This window comes from Scyliorhinus canicula, chromosome 13 (assembly GCF_902713615.1).
Source record: "Scyliorhinus canicula chromosome 13, sScyCan1.1, whole genome shotgun sequence".
NCBI lineage: Eukaryota > Metazoa > Chordata > Chondrichthyes > Carcharhiniformes > Scyliorhinidae > Scyliorhinus > Scyliorhinus canicula.
The window spans coordinates 101,762,148-101,785,026 of record NC_052158.1 but is presented as its reverse complement, the minus strand read 5'-3'; the positions used below and the strand labels follow the sequence as shown (position 1 = coordinate 101,785,026).

The following is a 22,879-nucleotide window of genomic DNA, read 5'->3' as shown; positions in this document are numbered from 1 at the left end:
GCTATTTCCACAAAGCTCCTTGCACTCTGCTTCTGGGCAACCACATCCATCAGGAAGTCAATATGCACTCCCCCCCTAGCAAAGACAGCATCTGCGACTGCCTTGATGCACCTGTGGGCAGCGGGTTGTGAAACCCCTGGATTGAGCTGTCAGCAGAAAAACTTAGAGCTACTTTGATCTTAAGAGCCATTGGTAGGGTATGCAGATTGGTAAGCTGCGCTGCCAGATCCTGTTCCATCATGGCATATCTCTGTTACAATTTATTGGGATAATCTCAGTCTTCTTCAGCATTGCTTTCTGTCCTGTTCAGGTATGACCTTCGGAGTGTGTACCCTTAACTTGGGATAAAAGCTTGTGTTGTGCGCTGTGCTGCCTCCAATTCCTGGTCTTGTAGCTGCCCTCTGGCTACATTATACTGCTGGTCGGGCCTCTATGGCCTGAATATGCGATTATGCCATCCTTCCTTCAGCATCTTGTTTGACACAATGTCCACTCCTCCTCTTATCAATTCTCTCCTTCCTCCTATTGTGGAAAAATGATAACCACTCTTGAATCTTCGAGCTTTTAGTAAGCAAAATCTTTGGGCATGATTCTCCGGCCGGGTTACGTTCTCGCTCAAGCGAAACAAAGCTGGAGAATTGTCAACAAAGCGTCATCTGAACTCGAAACGTTAGCTCTTTTCTCTCCCTCCAGATGTTACCAGACCTGCTGAGATTTTCGAGCATTTTCTCTTTGGTGTGCCGAAGGAGGTCCTCAATGGATATCCCTTATCGCCCAAGAGCCAGCCACCCATCCTAGGGTGCACCTTGAAGGGGCTGGGGATGACCGACTGCCCCAGGATGTTGAGAGCCAATGCTCCTCAATCTATGCCATAGTCTGACCCCTGCCTGTCTGATGAGTGCTCGCTCACACCCATCACCTGCATGTAGTGTACCCAGAGACAGGGGGATGCCTGGAGAGATGGGCCAAGGATTAGGAGGTCGGCTCGCAATGCAGAATAGAGCGATAGAGTCATCCTACTGGTTGTGCACAAGGGTGTTTCATGTGTAATCCAATTCCCCACTCTCCCTCCTGGTCTCCACCATGTCTAGTAGCCTCCCGAGGTCAGCATCCCCGAATCTTGGGGCTGGTCTCCACGATGTCATTGTTGCGAGCTCCTGGGGTTGGCTGAGTAAGTGCAGTTTAAATGCTGCTCGACCTTGTTAGCGGGGGGGACTGGCAAGCATAGTGCTGGTGAATCAGCTGATGAGCCTTCATTTCTGGTGAGAAACCCCTGAGGCCTCGATGGCTTATAATGCAGAACATTGTCAGCAGCGCAGGTTCAATTCCCGTACCAGCCTCCCCGGACAGGCGCCGGAATGTGGCGACTAGGGGCTTTTCACAGTAACTTCATTGAAGCCTACTTGTGACAATAAGTGTTTATTATTATTATTAAGTGGACCAGTTAACGTTGAATTGCGTTGCCGGCCTCGCTGGGCCAAGAGTCGGGAAGCTCGCGGCAATTCCCGCTCGCTACCACATTTAGAAATCTTTCCAGAGATTCTCGTCCTTTAATTAAAGCGCATGCTGGAGTGATCTGATTTATCCTGGTTGCTTTCAAAGCGATCTGTCAGCAATGCAAAGCCTGTGTTACAATATATAGAACTTGGTTCTGATATTGTTTGGTACAGCCCTCAATTACTGATGTTGATTTAGCGCATACGTCACATAACCCAATCAATGAGTGGGACAACCCAGATGTTCCCTGTTACCTCGCCTTTTGCTTTCAAGAGGTTTGTCAATACCTGGAGCGTAATGACTCCCTGAATGTTTCAATCTTGATACAAAATCATTTCAGTTATCCCACTTCATTCCCATCTGGATGGCCGAGTCAGAAAGGCCAAAGAGATATGTCCGTCCAAGGTCACAGGACCCACCCTCCAACTCCCTTGGGTGTCAGCCACACACCTGTGTTTGGAATGGTTGACCTTTACATTTTTGGCAGTCTCCAAAGACCTTTTTCTGCTAGCTTGACGACCTTTGCACAAAGTTATCAGTCACAGGAATCAAGTTCAGCAAATCGCTTCTGCGTGCAGTTAGCTACACTTTTAAATGTGCCGTCACTTCTGTGAAATATGCATGTGAGAAATTGGCTCTGCCAAAGTTTCCCCGGCCCCCTCCCCCCAATAGTTTGTGCAAAATATGGGGACAGGACTCTCGGATTTGGGGCCTCGGCGCCGTTTTCAATGAGGAGCGGAGTCATTCCAACTCCCCCAAACACCAGGCCCACATCAGCATTCCATAATGGGCTGGATAGGTGTTTGAAGGAATGAGAATAGTGCCAGGCACATCGGATTTAAGGGTGAAAAACAAACGTAACTACAGGCTGATTATGTCAGATGACCCATTTTTGAATTATTGTTTTCTAAGTAATTCTAAAGCAGGTACTTTAAACAGGCTTTTCGGGCATTTTTGTTCCTATCTGTGAGCGAAGCTTCCCTTTCTACATTTTTGTGGGAGCAGCAGAAGATCATTTACCCATTTGATGATTTGGCCCCAACAGTGATTTTTCATGAATAACATTTTAGTCAAGTCAAACTTTTAAACTCAACTAATGCGAAGACATTTTTTTTTCAGTGTGACTCATGGTGGAACTGCACCAGGATCCGTTCCACTGATAAGATCTCAGTGGCCAACCATAAAGCAACAAATTCCTGTCTCAAGTTCCAGGTCCAGGATATTGTAGTCGCCTATCTCCAGTTTCCCTGTGCCTGTATCATGAGAGTTTTACTCCAGTCTCTGAGGAACCACCATGAACCCAATGTCACTGTGGAAACGAATGGTCTGTTATGTGAGAATGAAACCTGGATAGCCTCTCTGATGGAAGAATGTGTACAGAATCTGTGGGAATTCTGGAGTGCCACTCTAGGACTTGCCTCGATTGGCTGTTTTCTTTTTGCTGCCCTACCGTAAGTTTTTAACAAAAGCCATGAATCCACAACACCGCTGTACATTTTTAACCTCACGAGTGTTATTACGTTGATTCGTTTTCTAAGATTCTAAAAATACATTGATTTGATTGCAGAAGTTGAAACATATTTATTACAGAAAAGCTATTTGTTGCTATGGTGCCACTAGCCAGTGTAAAATAATGGATAGCTCCCAATTGTACAAAAAGGTACTATAAATCTTCTCTGTGCTTTAAGGTTAAATGGTTTTTGAACCTCTGCATCAATGACTGTAATTGTCATTGTGTGAGTTAAGCATTTCTAATGGTCAAATGTGATGCTTACTGTACAATAATTAGGTCAGTGTAATTTATATAGTGTATATTTAGTAATAGATCTTGCGGTGTTTGCTCAGAAGGTGACAAATACAAAGCAAGAAAGATCTGTTTCTGTGTCTGAGCTGAGTATCCGTCTGGTTCGGTCATTTGAAATAACGGGATTTCACCCAATTTCTCACAAATAGCTGAGCTGTGGAATGCACTGGAATCAGCTAGTCGAAGAATCACTGGATGGTTATAGCACAGAAGAAGGCCATTCAGCCTGTTGTTTCCATGCTGCCTGTTTGCAACTTGGTTAGTCACACCTATTCCCCTCCAACCATGGCCCTCCAACATTTTCCTCATCAAACAATTATCCAATTCCCTTTTAAATGCCACGATTGAATCTATCGTCACTGACGTGTCAGGAAGTGCATTCCAAGTCCTGCACACTCGCTCTATAGAATGTTTCTCCTAAAGTTGTCTCTGGTTCTTTTGCTGGTCATCGTATATTTGTGTCCTCTGGTACTCAATCCTGCCACCGATGGGATCAGTTCCTCACCATCTGCTCTGTCCAGACCCCGCATTACTTTAAACCTCTCTATCGGTTCACCTCTCAACCTTCTCTTCTTTAAAGAGAACAGCCCCAGCTTCTCCAATCTATCTATGTCTCTCATCCCGGAACCATTCTCAAACTCTTTTCTGCAGCCTCTTCTCATTCTTGCTAAAATTCCCAGAATTGAACACGGTAATCCAGTTGAGTTTGAACCAGTGTCCTTTAAATGTTCACCACAGCCTGAATTTTTAGGATGGTGAATGCCCGGAGCCCATCATCCTGAGAGTCAGTGGGGAAGGCATGCCTACAAGCCTGTTGCAATTTCATGCTCGATTGAGCTTCGCTTGGCAGCAGGCAGGACGCCCGTCCTCACTTGGACAAAAGTCCAGCCTTGGAGAGCTGTCGGTCAATCCGATTGGCAGTCAGCTCTCCTTGCAGCACCATGCCTGAGATTACATCTCAGGACTGCACGTCTGCCTTGGCTGTTGGGAAGGGGGATGGGGTAGGCAGGTGGGGCGGGGGGTTGCGGGGGGGGGAGGGAGATCTCTTCAGATTGAGGTGCCGCTACCCTTCCTGCCGAGATCAAGGGTGAAAATCTTTTCAGTTTTCTGCCCTGCACCTGCTTAAAAATTGAAACTGGGCAGGAAAAAGGGAATGGTGCATGGGGGTGCAGGTGGCCTTCCATCCGAGGTCCTTGTCTTCCCCACCATAAAATTATGAGTGGCGCAGGACAGGAAGGAACCTGCAGGGAATCCTGTCCGGGCTATTTAACGCTTCCTGCACCCGCTTCTCCACCCCTCCCTCACTCCCACTCCCCCGGCCTCAGAACCGGAGGTGAGGGGGGTACAAATTTCTAGTCCATAACTTTGCACGTTATGCTTCTATTTGGAAAGCCCAGGATGCTGTGCGCCTTACTAGTAATTTTTGCATCTTGCCCTGCTATCTTCAATGATTTGTGCACATATATCCAGGTCCCTCTACTCCTGCACCTCTTCTGAGCACTGTATCCCTTTTATTATATCTTTCCTCATTCTTCCTACTAGAATGTATCACTTCACACTTCTCTGTATAAAATTTTAGCTGCTATTTGCCCGCCTATACCACCAACCTGTCTATGTCTCCTTTAAGGTCCATCACCACACGGGTCACAATGCATCCAAGTTTTGTGTAATATGCAAATTTTGAAATTGTACCCTGCACATCCAAGTCTAAGTTTTAACTTAGATTTTAAAAAGGAGTGGGAAAATGTCAGCATGTCCACTTTGGCCGGAGAATGGAAAAAACAAAGTATTATTTAGATACAGAGAGACTGCCAAATCTGTGATCCAGAGGGATCTGGGTGACCCAGTACATGAATCACAAAAGGTCATCATGCAGGTACAGCAAGTGCTTGGGGAGTCAAATGGAATGTTGGTCTTTGTTGCAATGGGACTCGAGTTTAAAATCAAGGAGCTATCGCTAAATCTGCGCTGGGCCTCAGTGAGACTACATTTGGAGAGTAGACAGTTTTGGTCTCCTTTATTTAAAGGGGGATATATTTGCAGTAGAAGCAGTTCAGAGAAGGTTCAGTCAGATGATTTCCTGAAGAAATCCTTATGCCCTCCTAACATTCACAATGGAGGTCAAAGCCAGCTCGAGAAACAGTACCTCATCAATCAATTAGGCACTTAACAGTCTTACAGACTCAATGCTGAGTTCAACAGTTCAGACCATAACCTCCTTACATTGTTTTGTTATTTTATGTAGGTTGATTTTACTGCTTTGTTTTTTGCTTTCTTTCTTTGGGTCGGCAGCTGTTCAACCTTCTGCCATTTATACCTCCTCTAGACACTATCCTTTATTTTGTATTGCTTTTCCTATTTCTTCCCACCAAAATATATCACTTCACACTTTTCTACATTCAATATCATCTGCCACATGTTCCCCTAGTCCACAGTCTGTTTCTATCATATTGGAGTCCATTACTACCCTCCTTACAGTAATTTTGTTTCCTTTTTGTTCCATTACTCCTCCCCTTGGCCCTGTACCACCAACTCCTATTGTCATTTAATATCTACTGGCTTCAATCTTAGTCCTCCTTTTGATTTCATTTGATTTTGATTTGATTTATTGTCACATGTACCGAAGTACAGTGAAAAGTAATTTTCTGCGGCCGAGTCTACATAGTAGACAAAAATAATAATCAACAGAGAATATTGACAAATGGAACATCAACAAACGGTGATTGGTTACAGAGCGGAACAAGACGCCAAACAAAACAAATACATGAGCAAGAGCAGCATAGGGCATCGTGAATCGTGTTCTTACAGGGAGCAGATCAGTCCGAGGGGAAGTCATTGAGGAGTCTTGCAGCTGTGGGGAAGAAGCTGTTCCTATGTCTGGATGTGCGAGTCTTCAGACTTCTGTACCTTCTGCCTGATTGAAGGGTCTGGAAGAGGGCAAAGCCTTGGTGGGAGGGGTGTCTGATCATGCTGTCTGCCTTCCTGAGGCAGCGGGAGGTGTATACAGAATCAATGTGAGGGTGGCAAGCTTGTGTGATGCCCTGGGCTGAGTTCACCACACTCTGCAGTTTCTTGCAATCTTGGGCCGAGCAGTTGCCATACCAAGCTGTGATGCAGCTGGATAGGATGCTCTCTATGGTACATCTGTAGAAGTTTGTGAGAGTCGATGCAGACATGCCAAATTTCTTTAGCTTTCGTAGGAAGTAGAGACATTGTTGGGCTTTCTTGACTGTTGCATCAACATGGGTGGACCAAGACAGACTGTTGGTGATATTGACCCCGGAACTTAAAGCAATTGATCATCTCCACTTCGGAGCCATTGATGCAGAGGGAGTATGTGTCGTGCTATGCTTCCCAAAGTCAATGATCAGTTCCTTGGTCTTTCCGACATTTAGCGAGAGGTTGTTTTGGGTAAACCATGCAAACAAGTGATTTATCTTTTGTCCTTTACTTACAATCTATTGAATTTCTGACTCTTCCTAGTCCTGATGAAGGGCCACAGTCCTGACATGTTAAATGGTGGGTGCAGAGGGGCTGTAAATGATAAGAGAAAACATGTTGCTAGCACGTACTGTAAACCAATATCCTCTATAAGCTCACTGATATCCACAGCTACCTTGACTCCATTTCCATCCAATTCCTTTAATTTGCAGTCTCTACCTCCAAGTTACATGGTTCCCTTGGGTCAATCAGGACACTGGAGGGATGAATCAAAGTTTCCAAATTGAATTGGATCACATGATTCCTGTGGCCAAGCAAACATAAACACAAAACACAGATCAAGGCGGAGTATCTGTGAGAGTGGCTGTGGAAGATTTAAACTAAAATGGCAGGGGGATGGAAACCTAACAAAGAGTTGGAGGAGGAGAAATCAAGCTCAAAAACAAAAGGCAGGAAGGAGAATAAGAAACATGATAGACACAGAAACTAAGGCCCAGCTTTATTCAGGGCCACGGTGGAAAACTTTGGGAATGGGACAAGTAATGTTAAAATGACAAGCCTACAAGCTTTGTGCCTTAATGCGCTGAACATTCACAATAAAGTGGATGAATTCATCACGCAAATAGATATAAACGGTGTGGTGAGATAACCACTGTAGTTATGTGTACTGCAGTAGGGGGATGTATGCCTGTACCTGTAATACAGGTTCCTCCGGTAAGCCCCTGCCGGCTAGCTCCGCCCACAGGGAGCTTATGTATAAATGTATGAGAGCTGCTCAGACCCTTAGTCTACGGTTGCAGATGGACGGACAACATCGTACAACAATAAAGCCTCTATTGAACCAGTCTCTCGGCTTTGAGTATAATTGTTAGCGCTACAAATGGATAATTTGTAGTAAACATATTGTACTAATCATTCACCACTGTATTACATTGTATCACGCTGTTGCCCATGTAGGCTCCACCTATGGACCATTGTACTGTACTACACGGAGTATATCATGTTGGTGCCTTTGTGGGCTCTGCCCCTGGCTCTGCCTCCTCGAGGAGAGGTATAAAGAGCAGAAGCCCTGTAGGCGGCTCTCAGTAGCAGAGCAGTCACAGGCAGGCACTGTTCTAGTCGATTAAAGCCACTGTTCACTTCAACTCTCCGTCTCGCATGAGTTGATGGTCGCATCAATTTAATCGACTAAAACACCGCAATGGAATCAGCCCTCAAACCTGACCGACTGGAACTTGACCCACAGGCCGCGGAAGCCAAAGGGATTTTTTCACAATGGCTCCAATGTTTTGAGGCCTACCTTGCCACCTCCTCCTTGCCCTCTGTCACCGATAAACAGAAGCTGAGCCTCCTCCACGCCCGGGTGAGCCATCAAATCTCTGTACAACTCAAGGAAGCCTCCACATACGCGGACGGCCTCGCGATGCTGAAGCACCGATACGTAATGCCGATGAATGAAGTGTACGTGCGGCATCTCCTCACCACTCGACGCCAATGCCTCGGGGAATCGCTGGAGGAGTTCCTACGCAACCTCAAAGTCCTCGCGCGAAGCTGCAACTACCAGGCCGTCACGGCCTCTCAACATATAGAACTCGCTCGTCCGGGACGCCTACGTGGCTGGTGTCAGGTCCAACTACGTCAGACAGCACCTACTCGAGAAAGGCGCCTTCAACCTAGAAGAGACGGTAAAACTAGCCACCTCCCTAGAAGTAGTGTTCCAAAGCCTCAACGCGTTCCCGTCTGATCACGCGACCCCCTCGTGGACCCCCAAACAGAGGCTATCCCAGGCCTGTGCCGCGCGGCTGCCCGCCCAACCCGGGGGGCTACCCTGCTATTTCTGCGGCCAGCACCAGCACCCCAGGCAGCACTGCCCAGCTCGGAACGCGAACTGCAGCGACTGCGGCAAAAAGGGACACTTCGCCAAAGTTTGCCTGGCCAGGTCCAAATCCTCCAAATCACAAGCCTGACTCTCGGACTCACAGGCCCGCAGACCCCGCAGTATGGCTGCGTGCCATCCGGCTATGCCCCCTCCGGATGCGTCACTTGCCTCGTGTTGTCATCCTTGGGGGCAGCCATCTTCAACCCAGACAACACGTGCGATTCACGGGGGCCGCCATCTTGGCCGCGTCTCCCACGCAGCCCGCCATGTGCGACCCATGGGGGCCGCCATCTTGGATGCCATTTTCCTCGCTGCCCGACACGTGCGACCGATAGGGGCCGCCATCTTGGCCGCCATCTGCAACACCGCCCGACGCGTGCAACCAACGGGGACAACCATCTTGACCAGTCACGACCAAAACACCTCCGGAACTCCATGATGAACGTCCGGGTCAATAGACACGAAACACCTTGCCTGTTTGACTCCGGGAGCACGGAGAGCTTCATTCACCCAGACTCAGTAAGGCGCTGCTCGCTCAAAACCTTCCCTGCACTTCAAACAATCTCCCTCGCTTCCGGATCACATTCAGTGCAGATCCGGGGGTACACTTTCGCAAACCTCGCGATACAGGGCTCCAAGTACGCCAATTTCAAACTATATGTACTCCTCGATCTCTGCGCTCCTCTCCTGTTGGGACTGGATTTCCAGTGCAACCTCAGAAGCCTAACCCTGAAGTTCGGCGGGCCCCTACCCCCTGCTCACCGTATGTAGCCTGGTGACCCTGAAGGTCGACCCTCCCCCGCTCTTCGCAAATCTCACCGCCAACTGTAACCCAGTTGCCACCAGAACCAGGCGGTACAGTATCCAGGACAGGACTTTTATCAGGTCCGAGGCCCAGTGACTCTTGTGGGAAGGGATCATCGGGGCCAGTAATAGCCCCTGGAGAGCTCAGGTGGTGCTCGTCAGGACCAGTGAAAAGAATTGGATGGTTGTAGACCACAGCCAGACCATAAACCAGTACACGCACCTCGAGGCGTACCCCCATCCCCCGGATAGCGGACATGGTTAACCAGATCGCACACTACCGAGTCTTCTCTACGGTGGATCTGAAGTCCGCATACCACCAGCTCCAAATCCGCCCAGAGGACCGCCACTACACGGCCTTTGAGGCAGACGGCCGCCTCTTCCACTTCCTCCGGGTCCCCTTCTGCGTCACAAACGGGGTCTCGGTCTTCCAAAGAACGATGGACCGAATGGTGAACCAGTACTGGCTGCAGGCCACGTTTCTGTACTTGAACAATGTCACCATCTGCGGCCACGACCATCAGGACCACGACGCCAACCTCCAGAAATGTCTCCAAACCGCCTAAGCCCTCAACCTCACTTACAACAAGGAAAAATGCGTTTTCCGCACAACCAGACTAGACATCCTCGGCTACGTCATGGAAAATGGAGTTCTAGGGCCCGACCTCGACCGTAAGCACACCCTCCTCCAGCTCCCTCTTCCCCACTGCCCCAAGGCCCTGAAGAGGTGTCTCGGGTTCTTTTCCTATTACGCCCAGTGGGTCCACGACTACGGGGAAAAAGCCCACCCACTGATCAAGGTCACCATCTTCCCACTGGCAGCTGAGGCCCGCCAGGCCTTCAGCCGCATCAAGGCAGATATTGCTAAAGCCGCGATGCGCGCGGTGGCTGAGTCCGTCCCCTTCCAGGTGTAGAGCGATGCGTCAGAGGTCGCCCTCACCGCCACCCTCAATCAGGCAGGCAGGCCAGTAGCATTTTTCTCCCCTAACCTCAACGCCTCCGAAATTCGACACTCCCCAGTTGAAAAAGAAGCCCAAGCCATCATGGAAGCTGTACGGCATTGGGGGCACTACCTCACTGGTAGAAGGTGCACCCTCGTCACCGACCAACGGTCAGTAGCCTTCATGTTCGATAATACAAAGCGAGGCAAGATCAAGAACGATAAGATCTTGAGGTGGAGGATCGAACTCTCCACCTATAATTACGATATAGTGTATCGTCCTGGGAAGCTAAACGAGCCCCCAGATGCCCTGTCCCGCGGCACGTGCGCCAAAACACAAAATGACCGACTCCGGGCCATCCACAATGACCTCTGCCACCCGGGGGTCACCCGGCTTCTCCACTACATCAAGGCCCGCAACCTGCCCTACTCCACCGAGGAGGTCAGGGCCATGACCAGGGACTGCCAAATCTGCGCAGAGTGTAAGCCGCACTTCTATCGACTGGATAAGGACCACCTGGTGAAGGCATCCCGGACCTTTGAGCGCCTCAGTGTCGACTTCAAAGGGCCCCTCCCCTCTACCAACCGCAACACGTATTTCCTCAACGTTGTTGACGAGTTCTCCCACTTCCCCTTTGCAATCCCTTTCCCTGACATGACCGCGGCCACCGTCATCAAGGCCCTACATAGTATCTTTACCTTATTCTGTTTCCCCACTTACATCCACAGTGACTGGGGCTCCTCGTTTATGAGCGACGAGCTGCATCAGTACCTGCTTGGTAAGGGCATCGCCTCGAGCAGGACTACTAGTTACAACCCCTGGGGAAACGGGCAGGTGGAGAGGGAGAACACGACGGTCTGGAAGGCCATCCTCCAGGCCCTATAGTCTAGGAGTCTCCCAGTTTCCCACTGGCAGGAGGTCCTCCCCGACGCACTCCACTCCATTAGGTCACTCCTTTGCACAGCCACGAACGAGACCCCTCATGACCGCCTGTTTGTTTTCCCCAGAAAATGCACCTCCGGGGTCTCACTTCCATCCTGGCTAAAGACACCAGGGTCCGTCCTACTCCACAAACACATAAGGAGCCATAAGTCCGACCCCCTTATCGAGAGGGTTCAGCTCCTTCACATCAACCCCCAGTATGCATACGTAGAACACCTCGACGGCCAACAGGATACGGTTTTCCTCCGGCACCTGGCACCCGCAGGTTCCCCTACCACCACCCCAACCTATCCCCCCCCCCAACCTACACTGACCAGCGTCCCTGCCCCTACATGGCCTCCACACCCCTTCCTATACTCCCTCCCCCCTTCGCCGACCCACAGGAATGAAGATCCTGAAGACACGCTCCCAGAGTCCACGCCTGTGCCCGCACCGACGAGTTTGACACCCCGGCCCGCTGCGATACCAGAGCTCCGACAATCACAGCGCATGATCAGGGCGCTGGACAGACTGAACCTGTGAATGTGGTGAACGTATTGTACTAACCATTTACGACTGTATTACATTGTATCACGCTGTTGCCCATGTGGGCTCCACCTATGGACCATTGTACTGTACTACACAGAATGTATCATGTTGGTGCCCTTGTGGGCTCTGCCCCTGGCTCCACCCCCTTGAGGGGAGGTATAAAGAGCAGCTGCCCTGTAGGTGGCTCTCACTCGCAGAGCAGTCGCAGGCAGGCACTGTTCTAGTCGATTAAAGCCACTGTTCACCTCAACTTTGTCTCGCGTGAATTGATGGTCGCATCATATGATCGAGTCGGGATTACGGAAATATGGCTGTAGGGTGGCCAGGGATGAAAACTGAACATCCAGGGGTAGTCCATATTTAGGAAGGACAGGCAAAAAGGAAAAGGCGTTGGCATAGAACATAGAATTTACTGTGCAGGAGGAGGCCATTTGGCCCATCAAGTCTGCATCGGCCCTTGGAAAGAGCACCCTACTTAATCCCCACACCAGTAACCCCACCTAACCTTTTTGGACTCGAAGGGCAATTTACCATGGCCAATCCACCTAACCTGCACATCTTTGGACTGTGGGAGGAAACCGGAGCACCCGGAGGAAACCCAAGCATACACGGGGAGAACATGCAAACTCCATACAGACAATTACCGACAAGCCGGGAATCGAACCTGGGACCCTGGAGCTGTGAAGCACCTGTACTAACCACTGTGCTACCGTGCTGCCCGTATTGCTGGTTAAAGAGGAAATTAAGGATATTGGCTCTGACAACATGGAATCTGCATGGATAGAACTGAGAAACACCAAGGGGCAAAAAACATTAGTAAGGGTTATATGTAGACCCCCAAACTGTAGTGGTGATGTTGTGAATAGCTTTAAACAGGAAATTAGAGATGCATGTGATAAAGGAATACTGTAATTATGGATGATTTTAATCTGCATATAGATTGGGAGAATCAAATTATTCACAATGCCATTGTGGAAGAATTTCTGAGGTGTATATGGGATGGTTTTCTGGACCAATACATTGAGGAACAACTGTAGAACAGGCCATCCTAAACTGGGTGTTGTGTAATGAGAAAGGAACCATTGGCAATCTAGTTATGTGAGACCCCTTGAGATGAGTGACCAGAACATATTAGAATTTTTCATTGAGATGGAGAGTGACGCATTTGATTCTGAGACTGGGGTTCTGAATCTTATTAAAGGAAACGATGGTATGAGGTGTGAGTTGGTTATGATAGATTGGGAAACATTACTGAAAGTGAGGGTGGTGGAGACAATGGTAAACATTCAAAGAGTATATGGGTGAACGGCAACAACTGTTTATTCCTGTCTGGCAGAAAAGTAAAATGGGAATGGTGGTCAAACCATCCCTTACAAGGGAAATTAGAGACAGCAATAGATCCAAGGAAGAAGCATACGAATTGGCCAAGAAAAACAATTAATCTGAGGATTTGAAGCATTTAGAATTCAGAAAAGGAGAAGCAAGGGATTGATTAAGAAGGGGAAAATAGAATATGAGAGTAAGCTTGCAGGGAACATAAAACTGACTGTAAAATTTTGTATAGGTATGTGAAAAGAAAAAGATTGGAGAAGGCAAATGTAGGTCCCTTACAGTCAGAAACAGATGGATTTATAATGGGGAACAAAGAAATGGCTGACCAACTAAATACATACTTTGGTTCTGTCTTCACAGAAGAGGTCACAAATAGATACAGGGACATAGGATTTAGTGAGAGAAATTTCTTCACCCAGAGAGTGGCCAGTCTGTGGAATTCACTACCATAAAAAGTAGTTTAGGCCAAAACATTGTGGGCTGGATTCTCCAGTCGCCGACACCGAAATCGAGTTTGGCGAACAGCCGGAGAATCACGTTTCACCACCGAATTGGGGGTGGTGCGCTTTCGCGATGCTCCGCCCCCTCCAAAGTCATGTACTCACAGACTACGCTGCGCGCCGTATCGATGGCTTTAGGCCATCGCATGAGGCCCCAAGATCCGTCCCTAACCGGCCAAGTTCCTGACGGCACGGGACATAAGTGGTCTCATCCATCAGGAACTCAACATGGCGGCTGCGGAATCAGTCCAACACTGCCACAGTCAGGGGAGGGCCGATCCGCAGGTACATTATTCGGGGTTGGGGGCACTCTGGTGGGGCGGTCCATAGCGCGCGAACCGGCTGAAGCGGGGGACTATTCCGCAGGCTGGGTCACTGAACAGCATCCACACGTGCACAGGCGTGGCCACAGACCCGGCAATTCTCCAGGGCATATCAGCAGCTTGAGCCGGGTGCTCGACACTGCTGTCCTGCTAGCCCCCAGCAAATCGGGGAATCGGTGGCTGTTTTGCGCCAGTTTTCCTGCCACAGTTCCCACTCCGGTGTGGGGACATAACCTCAGAATTGGAGAATCCAGCCCTCTATGGTTTCTTATTTTTTTAAATTTACAGTACGCAATTAATTTTTTTCAAATTAAGGGGCAATTTTAGCATTATAAATCCACCTACCCGGCACATCTTTTGGGTTGCGGGGGTGAAACCCACGCAAACACGGGGAGAATGTGCAAACTCCACACGGACAGTGATCCAGAGCCGGGATCGAACCTGGGACCTGGCGCCATGAGGCAGCAATGCTAACCACTGCACCACCGTGCTGCCCTTCCCCGTATGTTTTCAAGAAACAATTACATATAGCACTTGTGGCGAAGGGGATCAAAGGATAGAGGGGGAAGGTGGGATTGGGCTATTGAGTTGGATGATCAGCCATGATCATAATGAATGGCGGAGCAGGTTCGAAGGGCAAAATGGCTTCCTCCTGCTCCTATTTTATATGATAGTTAAACGCTGACCTGTAGATATGGATAGTAGCTGAAAAATTAGCTCCATAGTACCATAGGAACCAAGTGATACAAAAAATTGCCGGCTGTTTGTTCGCAACGATTTCTAGCACCAGCCCCAACATTCACCATATTTTGACAGGCAATAGTAAGGGTGCCCCATCCGTGCCCCAGAAGTCTCCAGAGTCAGCAGATCATGATGCCAGTCAGTTTCTGTAAAGATGCATTTTCACTGATTTCATTTGTGAACACAAAAGATATTTATTAATCAGAATTGCACAGTATCCTCATGGCTGTAGCTAGCTCCCAAAATGTCTCTACCGAGGAGCCTTTCACACTATGGTGTGATTCCATACTCTGCATCCCGATTGGTCACACAGGCCAAGTGATCCTTGCTGTGCTGTGTTGCACTTAAAGGGACAATCACCACAATTTCTAACACTGAGTTGGCACTTGACTTGCTCGTTTGGACCTTACCGATCCTGTTAATGTGCTTTTCAAACCATGCGTAGTTGACCATGCATTCAGCTGCACCTGGGGCCCCACACCACCAGTGCTATTCAACAGCATTATCATTCAACTTTCGTCACGTGAAGTGTTCCTGACTATCTTTTCTGTTTCAGAGTTAATGGAAGTAATGTGTTATTGTAGGATTTGGCAAAGGTTCTTTCAGTCCGAAGGGAGTGGTGCTGGATATTTGGAAGGTGTGATGTGGTTTTGAAAGACCACTGAATGGCATCACTTGCTCCTTGTCATGGGACCTACAGTTCTAGCCCTCCCGGACTGTAAAGTCACAGGGAGATGGAGCAAAGGCAGAAAAGCGGAAAAACAGTTTGTTGAGCAAAGGAGGAAGGAGGCATCCAGCACACTATTATGGGCTGGGTGAGCACCTCATCAGACCTCTGTTCCTCTAAAAAGAAATTAATAGGTCATATTACTCCATATTTACCCACCACTGAATACAAATGGCAGAACATTTTGAGCTGCCTCTTACAATGACTCAATGGATAAATAAAATGTTAATAAATAAGACATAACCTGTCTGTGTTGGTCCAGCTAATTTGGAGCAATGGTGGGTGTACTATAACAAGCATTACTGTCATGACTAGGAAAGGAAGCCAAAGTTCTGCTTTTACTGAGGTTCTACTGACGTGTCCTTGTGTAAATTGGAGGAGGACACAAATGGGTTTGTTTGTAATGAGTGCAATGATTTAAGGGCTCGTTGACATTCATTGTGCAGCTTGGCATACGAAGAACAATCACGGGTGAAGTATGAGAATACCAGTGCATGTGGAGCTCTACGGCAGCATGAATTGTGACCTTTAGGAATGGAGGGGAGAAAGGAAACAGGGGAAAAGGGGGGAAGAAAACCAGACGTTTGACTCAAGGAAATTCATGTATCAGAACTCTTGAGCACATTAAAGGTAATTAAGATTAAGATTATTAAATACTGACTTTAAAATTAAACTAAATATGGTTCTTTACTTTGTAAATAAACATTACTTTGGCCCAATTGGTTTCACATGCAGCAATGTATGCCATCATCCAAGCAGAGAAAAAATGTTTCAAAGTTTAGTATCACACAAGCGTCCATATCCTTTTCTGCAGCCTCATTCTGGAAGTGTACCTGACATCCTTTTTCCTCATTCATTGCAGTCATTCACCCTTTTGTTACTACATCACTCGAAGTTCATAATAACTGTTCAATCATTTACTTCATATGCAGTGGTGTTCTGTAAACTTCCTCATGCTTAATGCATGTTTAGATGTCAAATGTTTTATTTCTCAACTGGTTTTTTAATTTTACGAAGCCATCATTCTCATTTGTGTGTCTTTGAACAGGTTTCACTGTTCACATATTCTTTTTTAGTTGTTTTGCCGTTACTATTTCTGGGAGCTTAATGTGGGTAAATTGACTATATTTTACAGTGACTACTGTTCCAAAAGTATTTAATCATATTTGAGATCTCCAGAGGTTATGAAAGGTGCTATGTAAATGTAAATGTGTTTTACTTTCTTTCCTTCTCCCAAAGTTTGTGGTCTCTTATTCCAGGAGATTGATCCTCAATGACGCATCCAGCACTCGTCCACACAGACCAGGTTTTGCAAATGCCTTTTTAATCGCAGCCTTTTGTGTACACATCTTTGAAGGTGAAAATCCACAACCCCCAGCCTAGGGCATAATTTACAGGATATAATTCCTGCTAATATGACTGTCAGCTTCCAATATCTCTACAGGAGATGGAGTTCACGTTTGCATGGTTTCTTCCTTTCAAATGTCTGTCTCTGAGACAGGGTGTAACATTCCATTGCCTCTATCTTAGAATTACTCACCTGAACAATTCAGGCAGTGAGTGAATTTACTTTGCCAGAATTTACATCCTCAGCAATCTGGGGAGGCACGGTGGCACATTGCACAGTGGCACAGTGGTTAGCACTGCTACCTCACACTGCCAGGGACCTGGGTTTGAATCCATCCTCGGATGACTGTGTGGAGTTTGCACTTTCGCCCCGTGTCTTGCTTGGATTTCCTCCGGGTGCTCCGGTTTCCTTCCACAGTCCAAAAGGTGCAGTTAGGTCGATTAGCCATGCTAAATTGCCCCTTCTCCCAGTCAGGAGAGACAGAGAGAGCACCAGCTGTGACAACTAAAAAAAAAAACACTCACCTTCATATTCCTTGATGCACGATCAATTGCACGAAAGACTCAGATTGGTACAACTGTGGCTTTATTACAGTCAGATACGTGGTCTCCTACTGCAGCTGGTGAAATGGCTGATCAGAAGGAGGACACGCATATTTATATGGTTCCTTGTGGGCGGAGCTAGCCGGCAGGGGCTACTGGCGAACCTGTAGTGCAGGTCCTACCTTACATCCCCTAATACAGGTGCACACAGTGGTTCACCACATTCACCCCCTGTTAAAAATGAGTCCGGTGGGGTTGGCGTGGAACTATATACAGGTTTGCAAATAATTTACAGTGGGGAGGGGAAAAGAATGTCCATTTTGATAGTCCGGTGCCCGTCAGAGGTTAAGTCGATCTGGTGCTTTGACGGTTCGCTGGGAGCGACGTAACGGTGGCGGCGATGTCGGTGCTGGCGGTTCTGGTGCCAGCGAGCGGCTGGGAGGTTTCTGGACCGTAGGGCCAGCTGGACGGCCCTCCAAACCGTCCCGTTCTCACTCTCTACCTGCCTATTTCCCCGGGGGTTGCAGCTGGTCATTCTTCTGGAGGCGATACCCCTGCTGAGCAGGAACTGACGCAGCTCATCGCTCATGAATGAGGATCCCTTGTCACTGTGGATGTAGGCGGGGAATCCGAACAGAGCGAAGATTGTGTTGAGGGCCTTGATGACGGTGGCAGACGTCATGTCGGGGCATGGGATGGCGAAGGGAAATCTGGAGTATTCACAACCACACTGAGGATATATGTGTTGTAATCGGTGGAGGGGGGAGGGGCCCTTTGAAATCCACGCTGAGGCGTTCAAAGGGGCAGGAGGCTTTCACCAGGCGCCCACGGTCTGGCTGGTAGAAGTGCGGCTTGCACTCCGCACAGACCTGGCAGTCTCTGGTGACTGCCTGTACTTCCTCGACGGAGTAGGGCAGATTACGAGCTTTGACGAGGTGGTACAGTCGTGTGACCCCCGGATGACAAAGGCTGTCGTGCAGGGCCTGGAGTCGGTCTACTTGTGCGCTGGCTTAGGTACCTCAGGAAAGGACGTCGGTGGCTCATTGAGTTTGCCGGGGCGATACAAAATCTCGTAATTATAGGTGGAGAGCTTGATTCTCCACCGCAAGATTGTATCATTTTTGATCTTGCCCCGCTGCGTGTTGTTGAACATGAAGGCTACCGACCATTGGTCAGTGAGGATAGTGAATCTCCTGCCGGATAGGTAATGCCTCCGATGCCGCACAGCTTCAACGATAGCTTGGGCCTCTTTTACGACGGATGAGTGCCGAATTTCAGAGGCATGAAGGGTGCGGGAAAAGAATGTCACGGGTCTGCCTGCCTGGTTTAGAGTGGCAGCGAGGGCGACGTCTGAAGCATCACTTTCAACTTGAAAGGGGAGTGCCTCGTCTACTGCATGCTGCATGGAGCCCAGCCTTGGCTATGTCTGCTCTGATCTGGGCGAAGGCGTGTTGTGCCACCGCCGCAAGGGGGAATTGAGTGGACTATATGAATGGGCGGGTCTTGTCCGCATAGTTTGGGACCCACTGGGCATAGTAGGAGAAGAACCCCAGGCAGCATTTGAGGGCCTTGGGGCAGTGGGGAAGGGGAAGTTCCATGAGTCGGAATCGGGCCCCAGAAGTCCGTTTTGGACTACATAGCCGAGGATGGCTAGGCGGGTCGTGCGGAACACACACTTCTCCTTGTTGTACGTAAGGTTGAGGAGAATGGCGGTGTGGAGGAATATAGCGAGGTTGGGGTTGTGGTCCTGCTGGTCATGGCCGCAGATGGTAACATTATCTAGGTACGGAAAGGTGGCCCGCAAACCGTACCGGTCAACCATTCGGTCCATCTCCCTTTGGAAGACCGAGACCCCGTTAGTGACGCCGAAGGGAACCCTAATGAATTGATAGAGCCGACCGTCTGCCTCGAAGGCAGTGTATGGATGGTCCGATTTATGGCTGGGGAGCTGGTGGTAGGTGGATTTCAGGTCAATTGTTGACAAGACCCGGTACTGCGCAATCTGGTTGACCATCTTAGATATGCGTGGGAGGGGGTACGCGTCACGTTGCGTGTACTGATTGATGGTCTGGCTGTAGTCCACGACCATTCTGTGTTTCTCCCCCGATTTTACTACTACCACTTGAGCTCTCCAGGGGCTATTGCTGGCCTCGATGATACCCTCCCGAAGCAGCCGCTGGACTTCAGACCTGATGAAGGTCTTGTCCTGGGTTCTGTACGTCTGCTCCTGGTGGCGACGGGCTTGCAATTTTGCAGCTAGATTGGCAAAGAGGGAGGGGGGCCAACCTTGAGGGTCGTGAGGCCGCAAACGGTGAGTGGGGGTAGCGGCCTGCCGAATTTGATGGTGAGGCTCTGGAGATTGCACTGAAAATCCAGGCCCAGCAATAGTGCAGCGCAGAGGTTGGGGAGGACGTAGAGGCAGAAACCACTGAATTCTACTCCCTGGACAGTGAGAGTGACCATGCAGAACCCTCGGATCGGGACAGTGGGATCCGGAGGCCAGGGAGATCCGTTGGTTGGCAGAGTGGACTGCGAGGGAGCAGCGCCTTACCATGTCTGGGTGTATGAAGCTTTCGGTGCTCCCAGAGTCCAGCAGGCAAGAGGTCACGTGGCCGTTGATTTTCACCATCGTTGAAGCGGTGGCCAGGTTGTGAGGACGAGACTGGTCCAGTGTCATCGAGGCGATCTGCGGGTGGCCACCCGAGGTTTCAGATGTAGAGCGTCGGTGACCCAAATCTGGCGTTCCAGCCCCGTGGGGGAGACAAGATGGCGGCATCCGGGGGTCCTGTAGGGAACAAAATGGTGGCGCCCATGGAGTGCATGTTGCGGGGGCAGGGCAACATGGTAGTGCCCATGGGCCACACGTGGACCGGGGGGGGGGGATGGCGGCGCCCACTGGCCGCACGTGGACCTGGGGGGGGGAAGATGGCGGCGCCCACTGGTCGCACGTGGCCCTGGGAGGAGAAGATGGCGGCGCCTATTGTGCATTTGGCAGGGGGCAAGGGGCGATTGCCGGTGCAATAGCGGCGACTGCGCGGGCCTGGCACACGGCTGCAAAGTGGCCCTTGTTGCCGCAGGACTTGCAAGTGGTGGCGCGGGCCGGGCAACGTTGGTGGGGGTTCTTCTGCGGACCACAGAAGTAACAGTGGGGACCCCTGGGTTGCGCGGATTGACGGGCGGCGCAGGCATATTGAGTAGGCAGGGCCCCAGCCGGGGGGGGGGGGTCGTTTGCGGGGTCCAGGAGGGGCAGGACGGGTGACCAGTGCGGCGAGCGGGGTAGGCCTGGACGTTACAAGATGCGACCGTCATGGAGAGCGCTAATGTTTTAGTCTCCGTTATGTCGAGTGTGGCTCCTTCGAGCAGTTGTTGTCGGATGGGGTCCAACGCAATCCCCGTTACGAACATGTCTCGCATGAGTGGATTGGAATGTTCAGTGGCTGTAATGGCTTGACAGTCACAGTCCCGTACGAGTGGGATTAGAGCCCGCCAGAAGTCTTCGATAGACTCACCAGGGAGTTGAGCGCGAGTGGTGAGTACGTGCCTGGCGAAGAGCGTGTTTGCTTTCTGCGCTTAGTTCTCGGAGCGTCCTGGATCAACGGGAAAATGTTGGAGCTCAACCTGGAGTATAAGACCTGAATCTTCTGAGCTTCTGTCGGCGTGGGGTTCGCAGCGTTGATGTAAGCCTCAAAACAAGCTAGCCAGTGATTAAAGTCCTGTCTGGCGTCGGGCGAGTGCGGATCCAGCTGCCGGTGATCTGGTTTGATTCTGATATCCATCTCTTAGTTAAATCATAAATTGATGCACGATCAATTGCACGAAAGACTCAGATTAGTACAACTGTGGCTTTATTACAGTCAGATACGTGGTCTCCTACTGCAGCTGGTGAAATGGCTGATCAGAAGGAGGACACGCATATTTATATGGTTCCTTGTGGGCGGAGCTAGCCGGCAGGGGCTACTGGCGAACCTGTAGTGCAGGTCCTACCTTACATCCCCTAATACAGGTGCACACAGTGGTTCACCACACTGCTCTTCCAATCAGAGATGATCTCCCACCCACATTTGCTACTCAGTCTCTCAGCAGCAAAGGTCAGGGAGAAACAGGCTCTGTTAGGGGAGCAGCTCCTTGCAGGCCTTCTGTTGAACAGTGAGCCTGCAGGCCAGACACAGAGGCTTGGCAAGTCAGATTGTGGCTCAAGGGTCGTATGTTGGACAAGCCTGTTCCATCAGACTGAATTTCTCAGTAGTCTTCCAAATGGCTACTAAAGATAGTACATTTCCAATACTTTAAAGAACATCGATACACAGAGGTAAAAAAAGATTTAGAAGTGTTGAATATTTAAGGTAAATGCCCAAGGCCTTTGTTGGATGCAAATTGCATCTCATCAAAGACATTGGGTAAAGTTTGTGATGGAGCTAGGATTTGTTCACTCACAGTTCAAAAGAAACCTCTTTATAGCAATTTGTAGTGCGACAAACTTACAGCTGAATAACTTTAACATTTACATTTAAGTGCCAGCTTTGACCACAGATGTTTATAATAATTGTCACTTCAGCTGATTGATGAGTTTCCCATCACAAGAAAGAGTCAGAGTCATTAATTATAGTGCTGTCCAGGGCATCATCGCATGCCAGATGTAGTTTAACAGGCATCTATATTACCCACTTCACCAGAAGAACTGTTCCTGATCACACCAGGGACTAGCATAGCTGTCACTCTGATGGATTTATCTGATTTAATCAGACTAAATTCTGACAATATTGCCAGAGTGTGTCCCATTAAGAAACGTCTTGCCATCTGAAGTAAATTTGCTTCACCCTGAAGTTGTAAGAGTCTGCATCAAATCAGGTAGCCCTCGTGTAGAAGCCGAATCTGATTCAAGCTTTTCATCCAGGAGCAACTCAACTAAAAATAAATATTCCAGATGATGATTACTTAGGTTCCGGTGATTCATCCTTTTAGTTACGCTTCAGATCAATGAGCCAGAACTCCAACTTGTTTGAAGGCTGTGTTTGACATTCCAGCTGAGTTGAAGAATTCTGATCAAAGAACTTCTTTACCTTCCTTGGCACGTGAGCGTTGCTAGCAAGGGCTAGCCCTTGTGCAGTGCCCATCCAGAGGAAGTGCTGGTGGGCTGATTCTTTTGTCATGTCCAGTAACAGGCAAGTCAAATTCGTAACTTTAAATATGGACTCTGCTCCTATGGAAGCTTCTGGAACTGCCTATACTTATTTAAAAATGGACGCTGATGGACTATTAAGATTGGTGCTAATGGGGGTTAAGTAAACTTTGCAACTCCAACAAGCTTCCGGAAAGTTCCACATTGCACCATAACGGGTTGGGGTCTCCCCGTTGTATGAACATGCCTAGACAGCACCCCTTCAGAAAATTCATGCTTGCTGTTATGTTGCACCAAAACACAGATCAATGGACTTCCAACACTCTATGGCATAGATCTTAACAGTGAGAGAGAGTTTCCCTGTCACTGCAGAATCCAGGAGTCCTGTTCCAAAACACTGCACCTACCATT

General features: G+C 49.1%; 1 protein-coding gene across 1 annotated transcript in view; it reads left to right on the top strand.

The window, feature by feature from the left end:
• Window positions 1–22,879, top strand: part of LOC119975635 (lysosomal amino acid transporter 1 homolog) — a 73,492-nt gene that overhangs the window by 9,198 nt on the left and 41,415 nt on the right. Inside the window, exon 2 of the mRNA XM_038815420.1 lies at window positions 2,617–2,948. Coding sequence (XP_038671348.1) covers window positions 2,617–2,948 — 332 coding nt within the window. The remainder of the gene's footprint in view (window positions 1–2,616; window positions 2,949–22,879) is intronic.